Source organism: Grammomys surdaster, unplaced genomic scaffold, assembly GCF_004785775.1.
Source record: "Grammomys surdaster isolate TR1022 unplaced genomic scaffold, NIH_TR_1.0 240, whole genome shotgun sequence".
Classification (NCBI taxonomy): domain Eukaryota; kingdom Metazoa; phylum Chordata; class Mammalia; order Rodentia; family Muridae; genus Grammomys; species Grammomys surdaster.
The window spans coordinates 947,457-969,490 of NW_021604685.1; the positions used below are offsets into that span (position 1 = coordinate 947,457).

Here is a 22,034-nt window from a genome sequence, read left to right on the forward strand (position 1 = left end):
TCCATGACAAAAATCTTTTTATTATTTTTCAAAACACAACAGAAAGTGTGGGTAAAATCATTCAAATTTCCATTGTGGTAGAAAGCTGAATTGATAAGGCTGATCTGTCTCCCAGGTTGTCCAGTCTGTACCATGGGTGGATTCTGGACTGAGCTGTGACAATGGCAGGACTACATGGACACTTGCATCAGGACAGTGATCAGAAGAGCTGCAGGCCAGCTTTGAGCCTATGCATTTGCCCTTGGTTCCAGACAAGGCCTTCCATGTTGCCACCGCTGCTGCTAGAGTTGGTATTGCTGCCACAACATAGGCTGCAGACAGAATGGGCAGTTGGTCAGGGACAGGGACAGCTCTAAACTCTGAGGGAGCTAAGGGAACTTGCCCTGTATGTGCCTGTGGGACGGGCCTGTCTTTATAAAGAGACAGGAGCTCCTCTGACAAGTGATTTCAGATGAGAACTAGGGGTGGCTCTGGCCCCAGCCTGCTCCCCCCCAGATTGAAGGGTAGAACTAAAATGACGCATTATGCACAACTGTAGTATAGAAACTAGGCATGCAGAGTGGTGCTGCTTGAGATTAAGGGATGGAAGCCCCACCCCAGCCCCAGGAAGAGAAATCAAAGTGGCTGCCTTAGCAGGGCCTCTTTCCAAGGTCCTAGGGCTTAGGGACCCAAAGAAGACTTGGCTGGATCCCTCCCACATCTAATAACTAGTTAACTACTCAAGATGAGGCTTGAGATATAGAGATCAGATGGCCAAAGTCCATTCCATATTTAAGACTGCTTGAGGTACATAAGTACCCTCTGTCTCGCTAACCTGGCTCAAAAACACTCAAGTCCCTGCTTTCTGTAGGTCAAAGGACTTTCCAGCTAGACGAGGTGTCATCCTTTACTCACTCAGGCAGATCTATAGCTATACTACTGTAGCAGAAAAAAGTAACCTTTGAAGTACTCTAGTCCCACCCTTCCCATCACCCATAACTTTACAAAAAAAGAAAACTGAGGTCCAGAGTTGAGTAAGAAATGATTTGCCCAAAGTCACATAGCCAAGTCAAGGGTGAGGCTGAGGAAAGAATTAAGGGTGGGCACTTTATCTTTCAACTATTAATGGTGGAGGGCTAACAAGCTGGGCCAAGTCAATAGCTCTACCAGCACACACTTCTCCCTTTATATCTGGGCACTCATTGGACCAAGCTTTCCTAGGGTCAGGTTAGTTGGAAGAGAATGGGGCCTCTAACAATGGAATCTTGTAACAGTAACTTATTTGTCTGAGGTAATTGTCATCTCTGAGGCTTACTACCTCCATCTGCTAATCTAGACTTAGTCCTAGAAGCTTCTAGCCTCTATACAGTATTATCTAGGCCTAGAATGCTTTCTGCCTCTGAGACTTACTGCTGAATAAACTCATGCTTTCTAGCTCTTTCTGAGCTCTGGCTAGCTGGTCAACTCAGCTGTTCTGGCTCAAAACTCATCTCCATGCCAACTGATTCAATCTGGCTTCTCTCTAGGCCTCTCCTGAATTGCTCCGTTTGGCCTCGAACTAACTCTAGCAATCTGTTCTAATCTTCTGGATCCTTCTCATTCTCTGGCTCATTCTGTCTTTATGAGGGATTAAAGGTGTGGGATAAGGGCTGAGCCACACCACAACTAGAAACAGGTTTTCTCAATAAATAATACAATCTCGGGGTTAACAGTGTGATCAAATATCCTGCAACAGAATTCTACTTCTAACTGGCTTCCACAGCTACCTCCTCTATTCATCTGATTCGGGGACACTTGAATTCTAGAGCTCTCTCTCAGAATGCCCATGTGAAAGGCAGTTCAAGTCATCTCCTAGAGAATAAGCAAGCAGAACATGAATGGACTCACAATTCCAATGGCCCAAAAGCCAGTGCATACACAGACACTTGCACACAAACTGTCTCAACCTGGAAGGGATGTCAAATCATCTCTGTGATGATTTCATCAATTCCCTACATTAGGGTAAAGGAATCCTAACAAGGGCACAGCCACTGACTCATTTACCCCGCTTTGTTTCTTATCTAAAAGGTAGCAATTGGAGAGGTGAGAAATCCCACTGCCACAGGTACTCACCTACTCTTGGACTTTTGGGGTTCTAGCCGGTGTTCTAATACAGGTTGGTCCAAAAGATACATGGTGTCATAATTATCCAGCATAAGCTCTGCTGGGTCCTCAGTCTGACCTGGTATTCGGCCTATAGGGAATGAACCCCATCGTACATCTTCTGTACAACAAAGAGAAGAGAAAAGAATGAGCTTTTGAAAAGTCAAAATTATATTCAGATTCAATCTTACCTCAGCCAGAATGGCAGCCATTAAGAAAACCAATAACAATAAATGCTGGTAAGGATATGGAAAGGGAACTCTGATGCACTGCTGGTAGAAATTATAAACTAGTCCAGCCACTGCAGATGTCAAGGTAGGAGTCTCTCCAAACAAACAAACAACCCCAAACAAACCCAGAGTACCTTTCTACCCAGGAATACCACTCCTGATTATTCACCCAAAGGATTCCATAATCAACATATCACACAGATATTTGCACATCAATGCTTTATACAGCATTATTCACAGTAGCTAAGTCATGGAACCAACATAGGTGTCCAAGAACAGAGGACTAATGAAAATATGATTTACAAAAAAAAAAAAATCAAAGGTTTTTTTTTCTGCTTTCAGAAAGAAAATGGATACAGCTGCAGATAATCATTAAGTATGCCAATCTCAGAAAGACAAATATCATGCTTTATCTCATTTGTGGTTTCCAGATCTTATAAAGATGCATATGTACTATGTCAGACATTAATGTAGAAATTTTAACTGTCAAGGGAAATGAGGTGAACTAATGAAAGAGTATGAAATGAGGATAAGGGGGTATGATGGGGAATATGTCTAACATACAGTGTATAGTTTCACGAAAACTTAAAAGATTAATTTTAAAATATCAAATAATATTCACAGAAAAAAATGTGGGTTGATAAGCTTGTTTTCCTGTTAGTACACAGGCCCACCCCCATCTATACCTACCTAGCTCTCTTAGCCAATTCAGCATGGGTTTGCTGCGTATCCCTTGGCTCTGTCCTCACTGTTACCACTTCTCTAGACTGCCTCTCTGTACATCTTAGCACTTTGTAACTCTTACCTCTCTCTGTGTGCTTACATTATACACACATACACATAGCTACAGACATTTTTGTTCCTTCTCACATTCTTCTTAGGTAGATCTCCACATAAACCCACACATCTTCAGATGTAGCAACACATAAATTAATAGAAATCACAGAATTCTCAAAGCACACTTTCCCCATACCCACCAATACACACACCCCAGATGCACAGAAAGAACACCACATATTCTAAGATTTATTTTTTGTTATTTATATGAGTACACTGTAGCTGTCTTCAGACAGACCAGAAGAAGACATCAGATCCCATTAGAGATGGTTGTGAGCCACCATGTGGTTTCTGGGAATTGAACTAGGACCTCTGGAAGAGCAGTTGGCGCTCTTAACCACTGAGCTATCACTCCAGCCCCCGAACACTACATATTCTACCCCACAAGTATATGCAGAGAAGCATATACATTCCATTCAACGAATGTCTCCTACTCCACTTCCTGCCTCCTAAATCATTTATAGGTAGAAACCCCAGATATCTTAATGTCGTCACACATGTGCACATGCACAGAGGGAGAAAGGAGAGGGAAAGAGGAAGGAATGAGTGCAAGGTGGGGAGAGGGAGGGACTTCACATCATAACCTTTCTTAATTCATAATCTACAACTTCCCCAAAACATACATACATGAAGATGTTCCACTCAGGGATGAAACTTAATTCTCCCTGTCACATAGCTTTGGATGTATGCCATTTAGCCTTGTATCAATTTTTTAAATGCAAAAACCATAGAAACCACTCAAGAAGGGGCGTTCCTGTGTTAAACATTATGTATCAAATTATCACACTGTATCTCATAAATATACACAATTAAGTGTCAACTGAAAAAAAGGATGGGCTGAGGGTATAATTCAGTGGAAGAGCATTTGCCTAGTCTGCTGATTTCCTGGGTTTGATTCCCAGAATTGTACACACACACAAAGAGAAGAGCTACTCCCAAGAGCTACTCTTGTATCTGTTTTAATGATCTCTAGCATCCAATAATATAGATATTTACACACACAAGGATCACTCCCTGTGTTCTATCTAATAGCACTGAGTTGACGATTTCCAGACCTATGTATATTATTGTCCGTGCCTCTTTAGCCTGACATTCTTGTTTTTGTTTTTCCAAGACAGAGTTTCTCTGTGTAGCCCTGGCTATCCTGGACTCACTCTGTAGACCATGCTGGCCTCGAACTCAGAAATCCCCCTGCCTCTGCCTCCCAAGTGCTGGGACTAAAGGCGTGCACCACCACCGCCCGGCTTAGCCTGACATTCTTATACATATCCCCTTGGTGACAGCACAGATACAATTCAAAATGACTATCTCATTGCCTAGTCATAAAACCCTCCCACAGGTTCCCAAGTCTTCCCTCACATAGTTGATTCTGCTTCCTCTTCAGAAAAACTAAACAACACTATGGCCTATTTGAGATTCTTTTTGCACCCCCTACTTTTCTCTTATACCCATATCTAACTCCTCAACTGTTCCTGTACTAATTCCTCTCTCTTTTGCTATTTACAAAAACTCGAAAGAACTTCAGCCTTCTTTGCCCTAAGAGTTTTTTGTCTCTAAGTCATAATTTACCTATCAGGTGTGGACACACACACAACACAATGTGCTCATTCATAGACTTGGGTGAACATCTAAAATCTGAACCACTCCATATTTTCTTTTGATCCAGTTTCTTGGACTTAATGCCCTGGGTTTGAATAAACATAGCAAAACCCAGTTTTACCACAGTGAGTGTACATGAAAACATGTGATCTAATATATTTTACCCCTCACCTTCCACATTCTTATGCTCCTACTGCCCAGGGCTTACACACAGCTACTTCTATGAAACAGCAATCAGTCTGAGAGCAGTCCCTGATGCTTATATACTCCAACCTAAGAGGGAAGCCACTTGCCATTCATGTATCTATCCAGTTGCCCCTGAGGCTTGCCATATACTGTTCACATCTTATTCCTTTCTTATCTATTCTCTAGGGTGAAGGAAAGCCTCAAGGGTCGGTCAACAGAGCACAGTAGTATCAAACTATAACCTCACCTACTCAGGAGGCTGACAGAGGGGAGATCATCAGGAAATCTTCATTTCAAAAAGAGCTAAAGTTGTCAGGATACTGGGGCATGCACTCAGAAGGCTTAGGCCACAGGATCTCAAGTCTGAGATTATACTGTGACACTCAATCTTGAGAGAGGTGGAGGAGAGGCAGAGGGAGACAGAAAGGAGAGAAGGGTGCCATCAAGAATAGAGGGAATCAATGACAGAAGAAAATAACAGTGGGTGCTAGGACTACTTACCAGAGCTTACTTGCCATGCTGAACCCTGCAAAGCTTCTCTTTTCCGAGACATGATTCTACTATTCTCAAAAACACAGGATCCCTGTAGGAGAGAGAACCCCCCTACGTCCATCCTGTCTTCATCATCATCGTCATCATCATCATAGTCATCATCTTCATCATCTTCATCCTCATCTACTTCCTCCTCTTCTTCTTCTAAGTTATCACTTTCCTCTACATCTGCCTCCATCTGATCTTGAAAGACCTTTTGCTCCTCTTCTTCATCTTCCTCCTGTTCTTCCTCCTGGTGCTCTTCATGTTCCTGCTCTTCCTCTTCCTCCTCCTCTTTCTCTTCTTCATCCATCTCCTCCTCCTCTTTCTCCTCCTCTTCATTCTCCTTTTCCTCCTCTTGCTTGACATCCTTAAGGTTGCCTTGCTCCTTCTGTTGAATACTTTCTTCAGATTCACAGTTGGTACCAGGTGGTTGCAGGTCCTGATGTAAGGTATCCAATGTGTATGGAGCTTTCCCAGTGGAGGAGGAGGAGGAGGAGTTGGAACCTTCGATTGCCTTTGCCAAGCCATTGTCTCCATTCTGAGTATAAATGGAACAGACTCGCAGCAGCTTCTCCTGCTCTTCATCTGGCAAGACCTGTCCCATGGCTTTGAAGACTCTAAGCAAACAGAGGAACGGAGTAGGGAAAAGGTCAGTGTCTCAAAGTCACCTCATAGCTCAACACTCTGGAGTTTGAACTTGTTCTTTGAACTTCACACCTGCCTCTGAAAGGCAGCACAACAGAGCAGACAGAACAAAACCCCAACAGGACCATGTATGCTGAACCAGTTCTCTGGTACATCTGTTTTAATTCTTATTACTTCTCATTGAATGAAGACAATAACAGAATTCAATTTCTAGGGTTCTTGGGGGTAAGAAATAAGAAAGCTCACATAGAATGCCTGGCAGAATGCCTGGCAGATAATAGCAAGCAATTAATGATAGCTACTAGTCTGCACTGAAATACTACATAAATATATAAACTATCTAATAGGCATGTAAGGCTGGAAATGAGAACAGGAGAACACTGGAGGAATCTGTCCTGGGGGCCAAGGATATGGAATACAGTGTGCTGGCTTCTTCTGCATGGAATACAATGTGATTCCTTATGGAAGCAGCTACAGGCCAGGCTAGAATAGAGGGAGGGAAAGAAAGAATACAGCAGCTGTTAACTAGACAAAGCCAATGTGTGTGGGGGGAGGCCTGATGAGCACTGTGAATTGATTGTGGGTGCTACAGGAGCTAAGGGGAAGCAGAGAACACAAGGAAGATGTAGAGACTGGGGGAGGGCTTCATGGAGGTGAGGCCCAGGTGGCCCAGGGGCAAGAGGGTGCATGCAGCCTGTGGCCAGAGTAGCCTGGCTGAAGGGTGAGGCCTGTGCCAGGGGGCTGCAGGAAGAAAAGGCTGGGAAGAGAAGTGTGTGCATTATGGGGCAGGATACCTGCCAATTCCGAGGACAGGTCAAAGTTGCCATTTCTGAAGATCACCCTGTTAACAACAGAGGGGACTGCAAGGACAAGACAGGGAAGCCTGGAGGCAAGAAGACCATGGAGGCACCTGTCTTCACAATCCAAAACAGTTGGTAAGGGTGGACCTCAGGTGTTGTCGGGAGACACGGGAGGGAGGGAGGGAGCTGTAGAAGACAGACATACAGCAGCAGAGCCCAACTTGCTGACCAATGGAGATGGTCAACCAGAGGAGTACTAAACAAGATGGTGCTGTGCACATACAAGACAGTGCTAAGAGCAAAACCACTAAGAGATAGAGAGCTGCTAGGGAAGATGAGGGTGAGCACACTTCACAGACAGAGCCTGGCCTCTAAGAGGTAGCCTGCACTGTGGGACACACCGCAGGAGGGAGGGATGGGGCACATCCTTCTAGAAGTGCCAGGTGTGAAGCATGCACGCTTTGTGGAGGGAACACAAGTCATGCATGCAGACTGGTCACATGTGGCTGGCCACTGTCTTTGGGGGCAGAACTAGCATCTACTGACTAGACTGGGAGTCCCTGTAGGCAGGGCTCATCTCCTATTCCAAGAGGACACTGGTTCAAACTGAATTGATCTCCTGGCTAGGGGAAGATCCTGAAATGCTTACAACTTTATGTGAGGAAAACCCAGGAAGAAACCCTCCCCTCCCCTCACTGTTGTCCATTAGTGTGATTAATAATAAATATCCCCAGGCACTTGGTGCTGGCAAGCTGCCTTGTCAGTGCTGCTCATTACCCATCGGCCATCCCCGGCTTCCAGGGTACCCGTTAGGTGCTGTGGGAGAGGAGTCATAAAATGCACACACACACACATACACACACACACACACACCCCGGGACTGAAGCCAGGCGTTTAGGCTGGTGGAAAGAAGGTGGAGTCTAGATTGACAGAACTCAAGCCCAGATTCTCATCCCATTATCAACAAACCACCATGATTTTAAGGTACTTCAATCCTCAGTCCCTAGATATCTGTAAAAATGTATTTACTTAAAGGAAATTACCTATTTAAGAAAAAAAGCATGATGGCTGATAATTAACTATTCATGGCATCCTTTGGGAGGAAAAAAAAAAAAAAAACAAGTTCTGTATTCATACAGTAACAGAAGTCCTCTGCCAGAGTTCAATCTATGTGAAACATTAGGGAAACCTCCAGACTTAAGGACCGGCTACAGGGATCTCTGGCCTAGCCAATGTGAAGCATACCTAGGCATAACCCCTCTATTTTCCACTCTGTAAACAGGTGAATCGATCTAAATTCATTGATTATCTGAGAAAAGTAGGATCTGTGCACAAGGAATCGTACCCAAGTGAGCCACTATTACCAGTGGCATGTGTCACATCCCTCTGATATACTTGGGCTGGGAGAAGATGTCTATGGTTCAGACTGCTCCACTCTGCAGGCACTTAAGATTGGACAGTGTCATGAAGGCCATCTAATCAAAGCTCCCCATGCTCTCTTCCCTCCCTCCTAAGTATACACATCCTTCCTTCTATACTTTAAAGCTTCCTTCATTTTTCCTCCTTGAAATGCTAAATCCTTCTCCTTTGATGGTCTAGCCTGACTCCTCCAGAAACTGCTAATTTAATTCCCAGTTTATTCATGTCAATTATAATCCGGAGCTCACACATCTGACAATGTGTCTATATAGCTCGGCCCCTTCTCCTGGAGCTATTGCCTTGGCTGAACTTGTCAGTAAGGCCACATTTTCATTTTATAAATATGTCTGTAGCTCAGATACTGGTAACTAAGGTTCAAGAAAGATTTCTGGATCAGAAAGATGGATCACAAAACTGACACTGTCTTGGCATCCAGTCCCCCACTTCACTCATTCCTCAGACGCTGGGTCATCTCCTTCCAACAGAAGAGGATATTTCATTCAGCTCAAGGGCATTTACTAAGGCCTGTATGAAGACTAGATCTGTGTGATGTGCTAGAGTACAGATAGCTAATGCAGAGCTCTTGCCCTTGTAAAGCTTAGTCTAGGAGAGGGAAGGAGACACATGGGCAGGGGGAGGAGACACGGCAACACAAATTTCAAATTTAGGAAATATTCAGGAGTCAACAGGATGGGCTAGCCTGTGCTACCACAAGTGAGATCTATAATGGTCAAGGAGGATCGCTCTGGAGTTGGAGTGCCCATCCAAAGGCAGATATTAAGCATACAGTTGAAAAGTAGAAACCGAATTATAGAGGAAAGGACTGAAGTAAGGAGATCTGGGCTGAGTAGTTGATATAGACCAGAAGTAAGCACTGGCATTTCCAGAAGGGTGTGGCATCCAGCATTAGTGTAACAGATACAGGGATTAACAAGGAGCTCTGGTTTGGGTAATTAGGTCAAGGCAGCATTGGTACTGAGTACCAACCATACTGCAGCAGGCTAAGGAGGAAAAAGAGTGAGAAAAATTAAGATGAGAACCTTTTTGGAGATGGAAAAAGAAAAAAAATGCCCAACAAAATACACATGGGCAAAGCAGATGTTACTTGGGTTATTACTCTTTTAAGATGAATAAAACCCCATACCTCAGGCACATTCATAATAACCAGCTAAGCAAAGGAGACAATGAGGTAGGGCCCTAACAATGCTGACATACTTGCCTCCAGAGCCCAGACAGAACAAACTTTGATGCAGTGCAAGACCACCTCAAACTAAGATTGGTAGTGTTGACTATAGAGACAAATTAGCTCAAGAGGCCTCAACCAGAGGTTGAGGGAGACCTGGTACATGCCTTCATCCACTGGAGGAAGCTAGGGTGAAATGGGAGAGCAGCAGGGACTTGAAGTCAATGGTGTATGTTCAGAAGAGTTCAGGATGGGAGACAAAGTGGTCAATAAGCAAATGGTCAGACAGAGCACTGATGCCTGGCATGAGATCAAAACTTGTAACATTCCAGTGGCAGCAATGAGCAGTGCTATGTAATTCTCAGGGAGAACTCAGCCACCCAGGCTGAAGAATGAAAAGAACCAGAACAGGGAAATTAATCCCAGCTTGAGAGGCTAGAAGTCGGACACTGCCAAAGGATTAGTAGAGCAGAAGGTGTTAAGGATGAATGAAGTGATAAACTACAGACAAGGCTGAGGAAGCAAAGGGAAGGAAAGGGATGGGGGTTGGGACACAAGGGAAAAGCAGTGTCATGGGATAGGAAGTTCAAAAACGAAAAGAACAGGACATGGTGGCCACCAAGTGGGATACTGGGCTGTCAGCTTTCTGAGTCATGAAAATATGCTGCTGTATACAGTGAAAAATGAAAAATCTCTGGAGTTGAGGAAATGCAGGGGTCAAATGAATTGTTCAAATGAAAGAAATACTGTTCTAGTAAGCAGGAAGAGGATCAGGTACTAAAGGCTTCTAGGAGAATGAGAGAAGTAGCTTAAGGCCAGGAACTGACAGAGATGAGGGAAAAGAAGACAACCATGGGTATTTAAAGAAATCAAAACAACACTCCAATTGACCACACAACCTAGAGAGAATAAAGGGGTCTCCAAAGAGATATGGTTACCATGATAGGTAATGCAGAGCAGAAAGATCACTGAATGTCAGGTTAAACCTTCACTTTGTTAAGTTGAATAACTTTCAAAAGTATACTCAGGGAAGCAAATAAAGGAGATAGCACTGGGCTTCAAGCAAGAAGACCTGGGTCCACTAATAAACACTAGCTACTATTTAATGTGCACTTACTCTGTGCAGGTCACTATGCTAAGCATTCTCCCACTGGACTCAGTTTAGCCAAGCCTTACACTGAGTGACTATAGGCAGCAGCATCCTACCCCCGCCCCCTCGAGACTCAGTTCTCTTGTCTGTTATTGGAAGGGATATGGGGTTAGACATCACCAAAAGAGCCTTCTAATTTAGTCAGTCTAATGCTGAGAGGCCCTGAGCCTTCCAGGCAGGGCCATAACCTCTTACCAGAAGGAATTAAGACTTACATCTGAAGGAGTTGGGGGCTGGCCCAGCAAGGTGAGCCCAAGCAGGACTCAATCACCTGGGGCCAGTCAAGGGTGGTAGAGCAATTGAACAGCCTCCAGCTCTTTCTTGCTTCCCACTGGCCTGCGGAAAACCGCCGAGCATTCCGTCCTGAAAGAAAACAGAGGCTTATGAGAAAGAACCATTTGAGTCCTTCACCCAATCTTCGACCTTAAAAGGGATAAGGCTCCATCTCTCTTCATCTCCCCAAATTTCCACCCTGTAATTTCTAACTACTCAAAGCATCCAGAGTGCCTCCTTTCCATGGCATTGAGAAGAAAAAGGAAAAGGGAGGTTTCTCTCCTAATTCCTGCAGCTTTGGCAACTCTAAATGTTTAACAAGGGAGTTAAAGGCAAAGCTGAGGACACTGGCTGAGGACTTGGGATGCCTGGGCCCTGGGATTAGGGTTAATTTTCCTCACCAGTCTTGGTATTGGCCACGATCAGTTCAACGGTCCATCTAAGGATGTAGGTAGGCCGGATCCCAGTGCTCCCCAGGGTAGACAATTCAGAGAACATCCTCTCTAGCAGGGCCTGTGTGAAGGTCTGGGAGTGCAGGCCCCTGAGCAGGGGCTGCCAGAACTGGGAGAAGGGCTTTGGCACCAACACATCACTCAGGTCGATGTTTTCTGGTTTGTGAGGGATACCCGTTGATGGATGGGAAGGGCAATGGGACCAAGGGCAAGAGAATGAGAGAGGGCCAAAGCAAGCCAGCAAGAGGGGTGGGCAGAAGAGAAGAAAAATTGCACACCAAAGAGAAAGAACAGACACACCCAAGTTCCAATGACAAGAATTGCCATTGCAGAACAAGAGGGAAGGAAAGCAGAAGAGCGGGGAAAGAGAAACCAGTTAGTATCTGGCAAACAACAACTGATACAAAACCAAGTATAAAAGAAAGAACTCTTTCTGACTTCAGCTTCGTCAATAACTCACTGTGTGAATTTGGTTCAGTAAGTTCCCCTTTCTGGACCTCAGTCTGACCATCTGTAACATGAGGATGTTGGACTAGATGACCTCTCAAGGCCACTCCAATGCTGCTGTTCTAGCTCTCTAGCTAGTGGCTAAATCATATTTGACAAGGCACAACAACAGTGTTAAGAAACCCCACCCTACCCATTCCAACCCACCTTAACCGATTCAACGCCACCTAAGGAAAGTCCCATGGCACGTCAGCAGGACTACCTAGTCTGTTCAGCCAAAAGGGCTGACATTTCAGCCCCACCCCACCCCACACTCCATTCCACTTCTGGAGTTCCCACACAAGAAACACAGAACCCTAGGGTTTCAGTGAACACCCAGGACCCTACCTTCATACTCTATCTGCAAAGCTGCCAACTGCTCGAAAGTAGGAATGAGGAAGCCATCATCTAGAAAAGCATCCAGCACAGCATCCCTAAGGTAAAGAAACAGTAGTTTAGAGAGGCATGGTTGCACATGTCTATAGTCCCAGCTACTTGGGACACTCAGAGACTGAGGTGAAAGCATCATTAAATTCAGAACCACCCTGGGTAATATTTTTTAAAAATGAGTCTTAAAAGAAAGAAAAAGGTTACCTTTCCAAATAGGCTGGAATGATTCACTGGTTGTTTAAAGTTGAAATGACTTAAGGGGCTGGAATATGGCTGTATCTCAATGGTACAAGATTAAACATAAGTGTGCATAAGGGCCAGAGTCTAATTCCCAGTACCAAGAAGAAAGACAAAAAGGCACACTAGAATGAAATTGACAAAAAGACACCTATTCCTGCAACACTTCCAAAAGAGCTAATGTCTCTGGCTTAAATGGCCAAAGTACCAGTGGCAGAGAGTAATCAGAAGATAAAGCTATTAGGCTTCAGGCTCCTGGGACAGGGACTGAGCCAGAGTCTAGAATCAGTGGATTTTGAACACTCATGTACCAAGCATGTGGTGATCTATGTCCCATAAGTGAGAGCAGTGGTGACTGAATAACTCAAATCACAGAATAAAAGTCTTAGGCTGACAGAAGAAATTAAATGCCTGGGATGATCACGTGCTTTTAGACCTCAATTCCTACATTGTTTTTTGTTTCTCCTGTCTGTTTCTCTATCCTTCACACTGGATACCTTCTTCATTTAGATCCTAGAAGTAGAAATGCTAGGTATGCAACTGCTAGTCTGGATATGACTCAGGCCTCCTTACAGAGAACCCAAATCAAAGTTAGAGGGCTCGAAAACATCAGCAATAGGGGAGATTTCTCAATGTCAGCTAGCTCAAACCTAAACCACAACAGTGGGTTTTCCAGTTACTGGCCTGCTAAGAGCCTCTCCTAGCTGACTAGATCTAGCAGGTGTCAAGCTTTCAAGATGTCCCAGTATCTAGAGGGATGCCAACACAGTCAGCTCCTTCTATCCAGCAGACCAGGCTTGAGAACACAGTTATCCCTCCACTCATCTCTCATCTCCTCAGATAAGAAACCTAAAACTTGGGGCTGGAGCAATGGCTCGGTGGTTAAGAGCACTCACTGACTATTCTTCCAGAGGTCATGAGTTCAGTTCCCAGCAACCACATGGTGGCTCACAACCATCTGTAATAGGATCTGATGCCCTCTTCTAGTGTGTCTGAAGAGAGTGATGGTGTACTCACATACATTAAATAAATAAATCTTTACAAAAAAAAAAGAATCCTAAAACTTAAAAGTAACCTACCAGTTGCCTACTCAGCACAAAAAAGGCAGATACTACTATGTAAGGCACAGAAGTAATTTTTTCCAGCTGCTGGGGAAGCTGTTCCTCAAACTTTTGCTGAAGGGTAGAGCTAAGAAGTCTAGCATGGGTAAACTCTCATGAAATGTCTTTGGAACTGAGCATCGTGGAGTATAGATATTTAATCCAAGCACTAGGGAGGCAGAAGCAGGTAAATTTTTATTTGAGTTCCAAGACAACCTAGTCTATGACAGCCACAGCTACACAGGGAGACCCTGTCTCAAAAACAAAACAAACAAACAAAAAAAGAAAAACAGCACCATCACCTTTGGGAATAAAGATAAAGGAATCCCAGCTTACATGGCAAGCTTTCATCTAAACTCACCTACATCAGATCTAGTGTAGATTCTTTCCAACTCTACATCTTAGATTTCTTTTAACTTTCCTTTACTGTAGGGCCAGCATTGCCTCCATAGTTTTTTGTTTTATCTTCTTTCTTCCCTTTTTGGCACTGTGGATCAAAACTAAGGCCTACCACTGAACATCACACTCCCAGCCTTCTTCCACAGCTTGTTGGCTCAAGTTCTCCAAAGCCCTTTCAAACTGAATTTAGGCAGAATACACAAGAGCAACAAGTTCTACCTACTCTGGTTGAATTGAACATTGTTTGTGGACAGGGCAACACACAGCCATAATGAGAGGAGGGAACCTAGCCTAGCCTCTAGCAGCCATGACCCAAGGTCTCTCCTCTGTCTGCCTAGCCATGATTATCCAAAAGATACTGACATCTTCCAAGAGTTGTTTGAAAAAACAGACTAGCAGCACTCAAGACTAGGTGATGAAGTGTTATGTTATATATCAAAAGCATTTTTCTATTTGTCAAGTCTGTCACATTCTATGTGACAGAGGGAAAAGGTTGTCAGGGACTGCATGACTACAGGCATTTATAACTCTAGTTATTCAGTAACTCACAATAGGCAACCTGGTAGCTGGGTTGGAGGCAGATACTATAGAAGACAGTCACCATTTAGGGTAAGAGGATTTACTCTAGGATTCCCTACAATAGAAATCAGCTAGCTAGAACATGACAACTGTTGTCTCTTTCTGGTACTAGGAATTGAATTCAGGACATTGTACATGCTAGGCAAGCATGATACCACTGAATTATATTCCCAGCCAGTTCTCTTTTTCCCCCTCAACTATTATTTTTGAGACAGAATCTCACTAAGCTGCCCAGACTGGCTTTGAACTCATTCTATAGCCCAAGCTGTGAATTTGCAATCTGTCTACTCAACCTCCAAAGTAGCTAGGATTACAGGTCTACATCACCAACTATGTCTTGTCTTGAAACCCAATTTCAATGAGGCTGTTACCCTCTACTGTAGAGAATAGGTAACCCTGAGTTGTCAAGTTACAAACCTGTTCTCCCATGAAATGCTCTTGAGTTCTTCTAGGATGCATTGTACACGTGGGGAAAGGTTATTCCAGACCTTAATAGCCTGAAGTAAATGCCTATATTTCTCCAGCACCTGACAGCAAAGAGAGTCCAATCAGAAGTCTGACTCTATAAAGGAGCCCACCCCAAACCCCTCCAGGATCGCTTCTCATAGGACCACAGCACTGTCCTTAAGGGAACAGGACAAAGCATGCATGGTGGGCCCACAACTCCTTTATAAGCCCAATAACTAAAAATAACTCCATTTTCTCCTTCTCCACTCTCCCCAGTCCAAATCCTCTGTGGCTCTCAATCATCAGAGGTTCTGATACTTAGGTGTCAATTGGGAGCATTTGGTTTGAGATGAGCAGAGATCTTTGGGCCAAAGGGTAAGGAGCAAATGAGAGAAATGAGTTATAGGAACAAGAGAATCGTGGAGACCCAGGTTCCAATCCTAGTTCTGTCATGCACTGTGTATATAACCCTGAATCTGTCCCTTCCATTATCCACAGGTTTCAATCTGTAAAAAAGGGAGGACCTAAATAGTTTCCTAGCCTTCCTAAACATATATGTACACCTTAAGTCTCATCTGATCTAGGGATGCTCTTAATCTCCATCTGCTGGCCATCTTGAGAATCATAGGGCTATACAGCTGTACCCCCCATTCCCAGTTCTCTACACCACAACAAATAGTCCATCAACTTCATTATCTGCTTGCTCTCTTCCATCAGCCCACAGGATCATCTGATTAGACTCTGCTGGTCTCCTTCGTAGTGCACACCCTCTCCAAGAAGTACCTTCGTGCTTTGCCATGTTTCTTCCAAATTCTCTGAGAAGTTCCCTCATGCTTTGCCACTTTCAAATTCTTTCTCAAGACTTCTCTTTCAGGTAGCTGGCAAGATGGAAGAAATGACTACGACAGGTGACAGCATACCGCACGCAGCAAGGATGCTTACCTTAAATTGTTCCTCTTCATATGATACCAGCAATTCTCGTGCTTTTTCTGAAAACAGAATGAAAAACAGTGAAGGAAGCCTAGCCTCTCATTCTTTGTGGGAATCTGAGCTTCTTGTACCTTGAGCTATAAGCTGACAACTAAAATTCCATCCCTACTTACTTCACATAACTCAAAAAAGGGGGAGCAGCAACAGCCAAGCCAAGCGCACCCTCCCCTCCCCACCCTGGGTCCCAGGCACCAACGCGGGAGAATCCTGGGGTAAGCCTCCACCCAGCCTGTGACTGCCTGCCCCTTTGGTGGGGCAATCCATTCACCATAGAAACTATCCCAATAAGATAGTTTGTGACAGTGGTTCTTTTTAATGCTGGGACTCCTCCATAGCATACAGAAAATAATCTATCAAGGAAAAAAAAGCAGTACTGACCCCAAGCTTGAGTGTTCCAGGAACATGTGCCCCCCTTTGCCCCATGAATACCTACCATACAACTCCCTATGTCTTGAAGGTGGTTCTGGATGAGAAGCTACCTCTTCATTGCCTTGAGTGTTTGCATCGTCCTCGACAGCCAACTCTTCACCTTTGTCATCATCCTGAGACTCTGGTATCTCTTCAATTATTTCATCAACAATAATTTCACCTTCCTCTTCTTCAGGTTCATCTGCTTCTACCTGGTCCTCATCCAACTCCCAGGTTTCTTTCAGGCTGTCTTCCAGTTGTCGGCTCCAGTATGTCTTCTGGAGCCAATTGAGGACAAAGTAGCAACCTAGAAGAGGCAGGGGTGGATGTGGGAGATATGCCATAGGACCAGTTATGGGCAATTAGCAGGTCCCCAGTTCTCTGGGCCTCTATTTTCATTTTGTATGCATAATGGGAAAGTCTAAGAAAGAGACTTGGCTTGGCTCTAAGGCTCAAATCTCAAATATTTGCATATATCCTCTCTTGTATTCTCCTGCTCACTGGTATCTTTCCGGGGGGTGGGGGGGAGAATATAATGCTAACTTTAGACATGGGTGTCAAATAAAGCAAGGGGTGGTAAATGGAAGAACTGAAACCTAGGTATACCAGATACTAATATGGCCTTAACAAAGTCTCTTCCCTTTTCTAGATCTCAGTTTCCTGATTACAAGGGAAGAAACTAAAATCAGGGATTTTTTTAATCAAGATGGAATGAACATAAAAAGGATGCCTGAGTTCATGAAACTATGGTTTACACCTCTCAACCCACCACCTTTCAGAGCAAAATTTAAGAGGAAAGCAATACCCTACCATTAAAATAGCAAAAGGGACCAGAACAGAGGCAATACAGATGGCTCAGCAATTAAGAGCAATTGCTGTACCTGAAGCAATTAAGAGCAATTGCTGTACCTGAAGAGAACCCAGGCTTAGATTCCAGCACCCAGAGCAGGTGACTAACAACTGCCTGTAACCCTAGTTTCAGGGGACCCAGCAACCTCTCCTGGCCTCCAGTATCCACACACAAATAGTGAACACACACTCATGTACATAGATAAAAAAATGACTCTGAGATTTATAAAAGAACCAGAATAGTATACTGCCAAGCCATATTAAAACATGAAACAAGGTAATATTAATCCTGATTTTATTTTTTCATACTTTCCACATGGATTTTTTTCCCTATGAAAAGGCTACATATTATGATCAATAAGCTTGTGAAAGCCAAGCCTTATACTGTAACCAAAAAGAGTCTATAATATATTTCACTTGGTCCTGATACCAGGTACAATCCTCCTCCTTGTTCCTTTTCCCCAAATGCCACCTAGCCCAGACCCACGAGCTTAACACACCCCTGGCACTCACCTCGGCGGCAGTCATTTATATGGGGCATTTTCTTATGGGTCAACTTGTGGCGAAGTTCAACAATCCAGTCTGGAATGTTCACCTGATTAGGAGTGGAGAATGAGTTTAGTTAGAAATGAGAAAATAATAAAGCTTGCAGAAACTCAGGGACGAATCACCCTGGCCATCCATCTCAGTGAAGTTTCCAGTCTTACTGGTGGTCAAGATTACAATCCAGAGTTCCTGATTATATTTTACTGTTCATTGGAAGTAGTCTTAACATGAGAAAAGGCAACTATCCCCAACCACCAGCCATTCTCCTTTAAGAGATTTCTATGATGGGCATTACTAGTAACCCCAGTTTCCCTTTGCCTGTTTCTTCTTCCTAGGTACCTTTATTCTTCCTTGCCTCTCATAAGAGCTCCAGAAATTTTTCTTCATGGTTGAGAACACACCTAACATCAACTCCTATACAACTAACATACTTACTGAAGCCAGAAATATCTGGCATTCTTTGCTGCTTGGTTGATCTGTTTCTTTCCTCAGATTGCCAGCTCCGTGAGGACAGGCATTTGACTGCTAACTCTCTTTTGTGTCCCTACCCAATGGTATAGTCAGGCTCCTCACTTTCACTGGGCCACTCCAAACTAGCAGAGCTGGCCAAGCCCACTGAAATGCAAGTCATGGGAAATAAGGGAGCAATTTTCTTTAAAACTGGACATTCAATCGTTCAGTCAAAACTTTCTGGCATGGGCTCCAGCAGCACAAGAAATAAGTCAACAAATGGATTGCATTGACACTTTTTAAGTTTTTGAACATCAAAGAAAATAACAGAGCAGAGAGAGAGCACAGCTTAGAAAATGGGAGAAAAATCTTTGCCAAGTGTATATCATACAGAACATTAGTAATAAGGAATCCAAAAAAATTAAACATTACCCAATCAATAAATTTAACAATGTACAGTTCTCAAGGAAACATACATGGCCAATAAATATTTGAAGTAGTGCTTAACAGCCTTAGTCATTAAGGAAATACTAATTAAACTTTTTCAAGATTTGATCTCAGCCCAGTCAGGATTGGTAGCATTAAAAAAAAAAACAAGCAACAGTAAATGCTGGTGAGGATGTGGGGGAAGGAGTATCCCTCTTCACTGCTCACAGGAGCAGAAATTTGTATGGCCACTAGAGAACCCATATGGAGGGTCCTAAAAAACTAAAATGAAAATTATCATATGATCCACCTATATCACTTGTAGGCACCCGGGGGATTCTAAGGCAACATACCTCCGAAGTACTTAAACACCCCCACTTACTACTACCCTGATTTACAATAGCTGCAATATATAATGAACCTATAGGTCTATCAACACATGAAGACAATATGGAACAGACACTGAATGGAATTTTATTCAGCTGTAAAGAAAAATGCAAGTATGGCATCTTCAGGAAAACAAATGGAATTGAAGATCAGTATGTGAACCAAACAAAATAAGCCAGACACAGAAAGACAACTGTTTCAAAACTTTTCTCACATGCAGAATCTAGACTTAAATGTGTATATGTGTGTATATATGTTTAGGGCAAAGAATACAGAAAGAGGAGTGTGAGCAAGGGAGGAAGGGAGCTAATGAAAGGGACAAGGAGAACAAGGAAGGCTAATGGAATGTGACATGCAAGCACCAGGAAGGATTATTTGAGAGAAGAGGGGGCAGGGATAGGAGTGGAAAGCAGAGAAGGGCAAATAAGAACAAAGTATAGTAATATATGTACACATGTCGTAGTGGAACATGTTGTTTTACGAGTTAACAACATCAAAAAACTTGAAAGCTAAGGGTCTGAAGCTTCTACTGGTTTACCTGGTAGCCATGAGATAAACTGGTTGATTTGCATACTTTAACCCATGACCTACTTAGGAAGCCCTCCTAGAAAAAGAGAATGAGCAATGCAACCTTTCACACATACCTCCTGAGCCAGGTATTTGAGGGGAAGGTTAGAAGATTTTGTCTTCCTCTCTGAGATAAGATTCACAAACCTGGGTTGGGAGAGAAATAAGTGGCATAGTACAAAAAAACTCTTTTACTCAAAATTCTTTGTGAAGTTCCCTTTCTACTGACTGCCCTGTTCTTATGCTTGGTGTCAGCCAGAGCAGGTATAGCTCCTACCCACCCCAGCGTTTACTAAGGGCTCTGCTATGTACTGAAACAACACAGACAAATAATACACTGTTCTGGTCTTGGCAAATTTGATCTAGAATAATCATAAGATATGGTAGAACACAATATGCTATAGAAGTCAGAATAAATGACTACATTAAATAATATGGGGAACACAGATAAATGACAGAAACAGAGGTCAAAGGGGGAAGACATCAAAACAGAGATTGAACAATATAAGGCTTTGTCACATGAGAAAACTCAGTGGTAACCCTCCCCCCACCATGTATGAAATGTTCTGAATTTCACACCTCCTACACATTCTAGAAGGGAAGGAAGAACAGAAGAGAGAAAACTTTCTGGAAAAGAGAAAGAGAGTTGAGTAGACAAGACATAGCTGTGAACAAGACATAGTCATGGCCAAGTTAAAAAAAAATCACAGGTTGATTCACACACAAAGACCCATCCGTGGCTTTTTGTTTCAGGTAGCACCCGAAACCAAGCCTTTTAAATCCATGCCCCCCCCCCCCCGCCCCGTTCCCAGTCTTACCCTATGCAGGTCTTACCTGACCAATGCCATGCCATAGAGCAGTCTAAGTTCATCAGTGCCCAAGCTACCTTTTGCATCGATGAGCTTACATCGTATCAGGTCAGCAGTAGACGCCACTGCCAGGGGCAGTTCGTTGCCTAACCTAAAGGGCCACAGTCCAGCACCATCATAAAAATCCTTACATTGTTCCATCCTCTACCACAGAAGCTTGGTTGTTGCACTATACACCCATTACACACTGAAAATTGCACGGAGATACAAAACACTGTGGAAAAGACGGGTAACGTCCCCGAGATCCAACAGTAATAAAGGAATTGAGAAGCTGGCTGCGGTATACAGGACATCTTAAGTGCTACATTCATCAACAGTTGCGTGGACACAGTCCATTCTCTCCCCCCTCAAACTATTTAGCTAGAGACGCCCCAAATCTCTATACCTCCCTCTCTCATCAAACTGAGCCACCTCAATCCTGAATCTAACCTAAAGGGTGACAGTCCAATCCCTAACTGGAACAAGAACATATCAACCGTAACATATCAACCTACTCCTTTAGTCCCGGCTCAGGTCCTCTCTATTTTGCACGTAAAACTTAAGCCTCACAGACACAAAAATATTATTGGAACGTATTCCCTACTTTCCTTCGATGGGATGAGTACAGGAGTTTGGGTGCAACTTTTCCCCAGGTACTTAGGAAGGAGTAAGGCACCACCAGCACCCAGGCAAGAGGGCTGACCCGGCCGCCTTACCTGCTCCTCCATACTGTAATTCGGTTCAGCGCGTACTGCTGCAATTTCTGATCGTCACAGAACAGATAAACCGTCACTTGCTCCCATTCAGCCCTGCTGAGCCAGGAGACTACCATACTCCCGGCACTTGGCGACTCTGGCTCTTTCTCTTTGAAGGACTTATCGTCCCATGCACGCCACACGAGATCCATCCTCCGGGAGCCAAGACCAGGCCTAAGCCCGGACTCCCGCCTGAACTGAATGAAGTACGCAGTCTGCCGCGCGCTTCACACAGCCCTCTCTCCAACCGTCGCCCACATCATTAGCCAATTGGAGAGCATGACCCCGATGTAAGCCCGCCTCTCAACGTTAGTGTGGCCAATAGGAACGTGGGACACTCAGGATTCTGTTACCACTCTCTGCCGGAAGTGTTCATTCATAAAGCAGCCTTACCAGAACCACAGTCGCTTCAGCTTCTAGGTTCTGCTATTTTCCTGGCTGTTTAGCGTCATCTGTCCCAGACAGGAACTAGTGTGTCCGGACTGAAAAGAAAAACAAAAAAACAAACAAACAAAAAACTTTGCGCCCCTTGGCGGTCTACGGAGGAATTTTTCTTGATTACTGTACTTCCTTAGTTAAAGTGCTTTCAAGTTTCCTGGTTTTGTTTTTTGTTGTTTTGTTTTTGTTTTTGTTTTTTTGTCTCCACGAACAGTTACTAATCCAGCAGATTACTTTGGACGCAGAAGAAGAACTACAGAGAAAATAACATATATTTAGGTAAGACTTGGTAGAACAAAATCG

The 22,034-nt window shown here is 43.8% G+C and overlaps 1 protein-coding gene across 2 annotated transcripts; it reads right to left on the reverse strand.

Moving 5' to 3' along the window:
- Positions 1–21,523, reverse strand: Las1l (LAS1 like, ribosome biogenesis factor). 2 transcript variants are annotated; one of them, XM_028774366.1, is made up of 14 exons: positions 21,255–21,523; positions 20,525–20,650; positions 19,768–19,837; positions 17,828–17,909; positions 16,491–16,772; positions 16,010–16,056; positions 15,038–15,147; positions 12,264–12,349; positions 11,890–11,940; positions 11,379–11,585; positions 10,920–11,067; positions 5,475–6,124; positions 2,092–2,242; positions 1–311 (listed from the first exon to the last, which is right to left on the reverse strand). In XM_028774366.1, the coding sequence occupies exons 1-14, from the start codon at positions 21,443–21,445 to the stop codon at positions 200–202; spliced, it is 2,313 nt and encodes a 770-aa protein (XP_028630199.1). In that variant the 5' UTR covers positions 21,446–21,523; the 3' UTR covers positions 1–199. The 2 variants fall into 2 exon arrangements, with proteins under 2 accessions (XP_028630199.1, XP_028630200.1); XM_028774367.1 differs by lacking the exon at positions 11,890–11,940.
- Between the last annotated feature and the right edge of the window lie 511 nt (positions 21,524–22,034).

What these genes read in the sequence shown, in the direction of transcription:
- Las1l (XM_028774366.1), bottom strand. Translation starts at nt 21,445, where the DNA reads ATGGATCTCGTGTGGCGTGCATGGGACGATAAGTCCTTCAAAGAGAAA. An exon ending in ATGAAGAGGAACAATTTAAG is followed by an intron (nt 15,148 to 16,009) that starts GTAAGCATCCTT and finishes CTTTGCTGTCAG; the next exon opens with GTGCTGGAGAAATATAGGCA. An exon ending in TACTGAACCAAATTCACACA is followed by an intron (nt 11,586 to 11,889) that starts GTGAGTTATTGA and finishes CTCACAAACCAG; the next exon opens with AAAACATCGACCTGAGTGAT.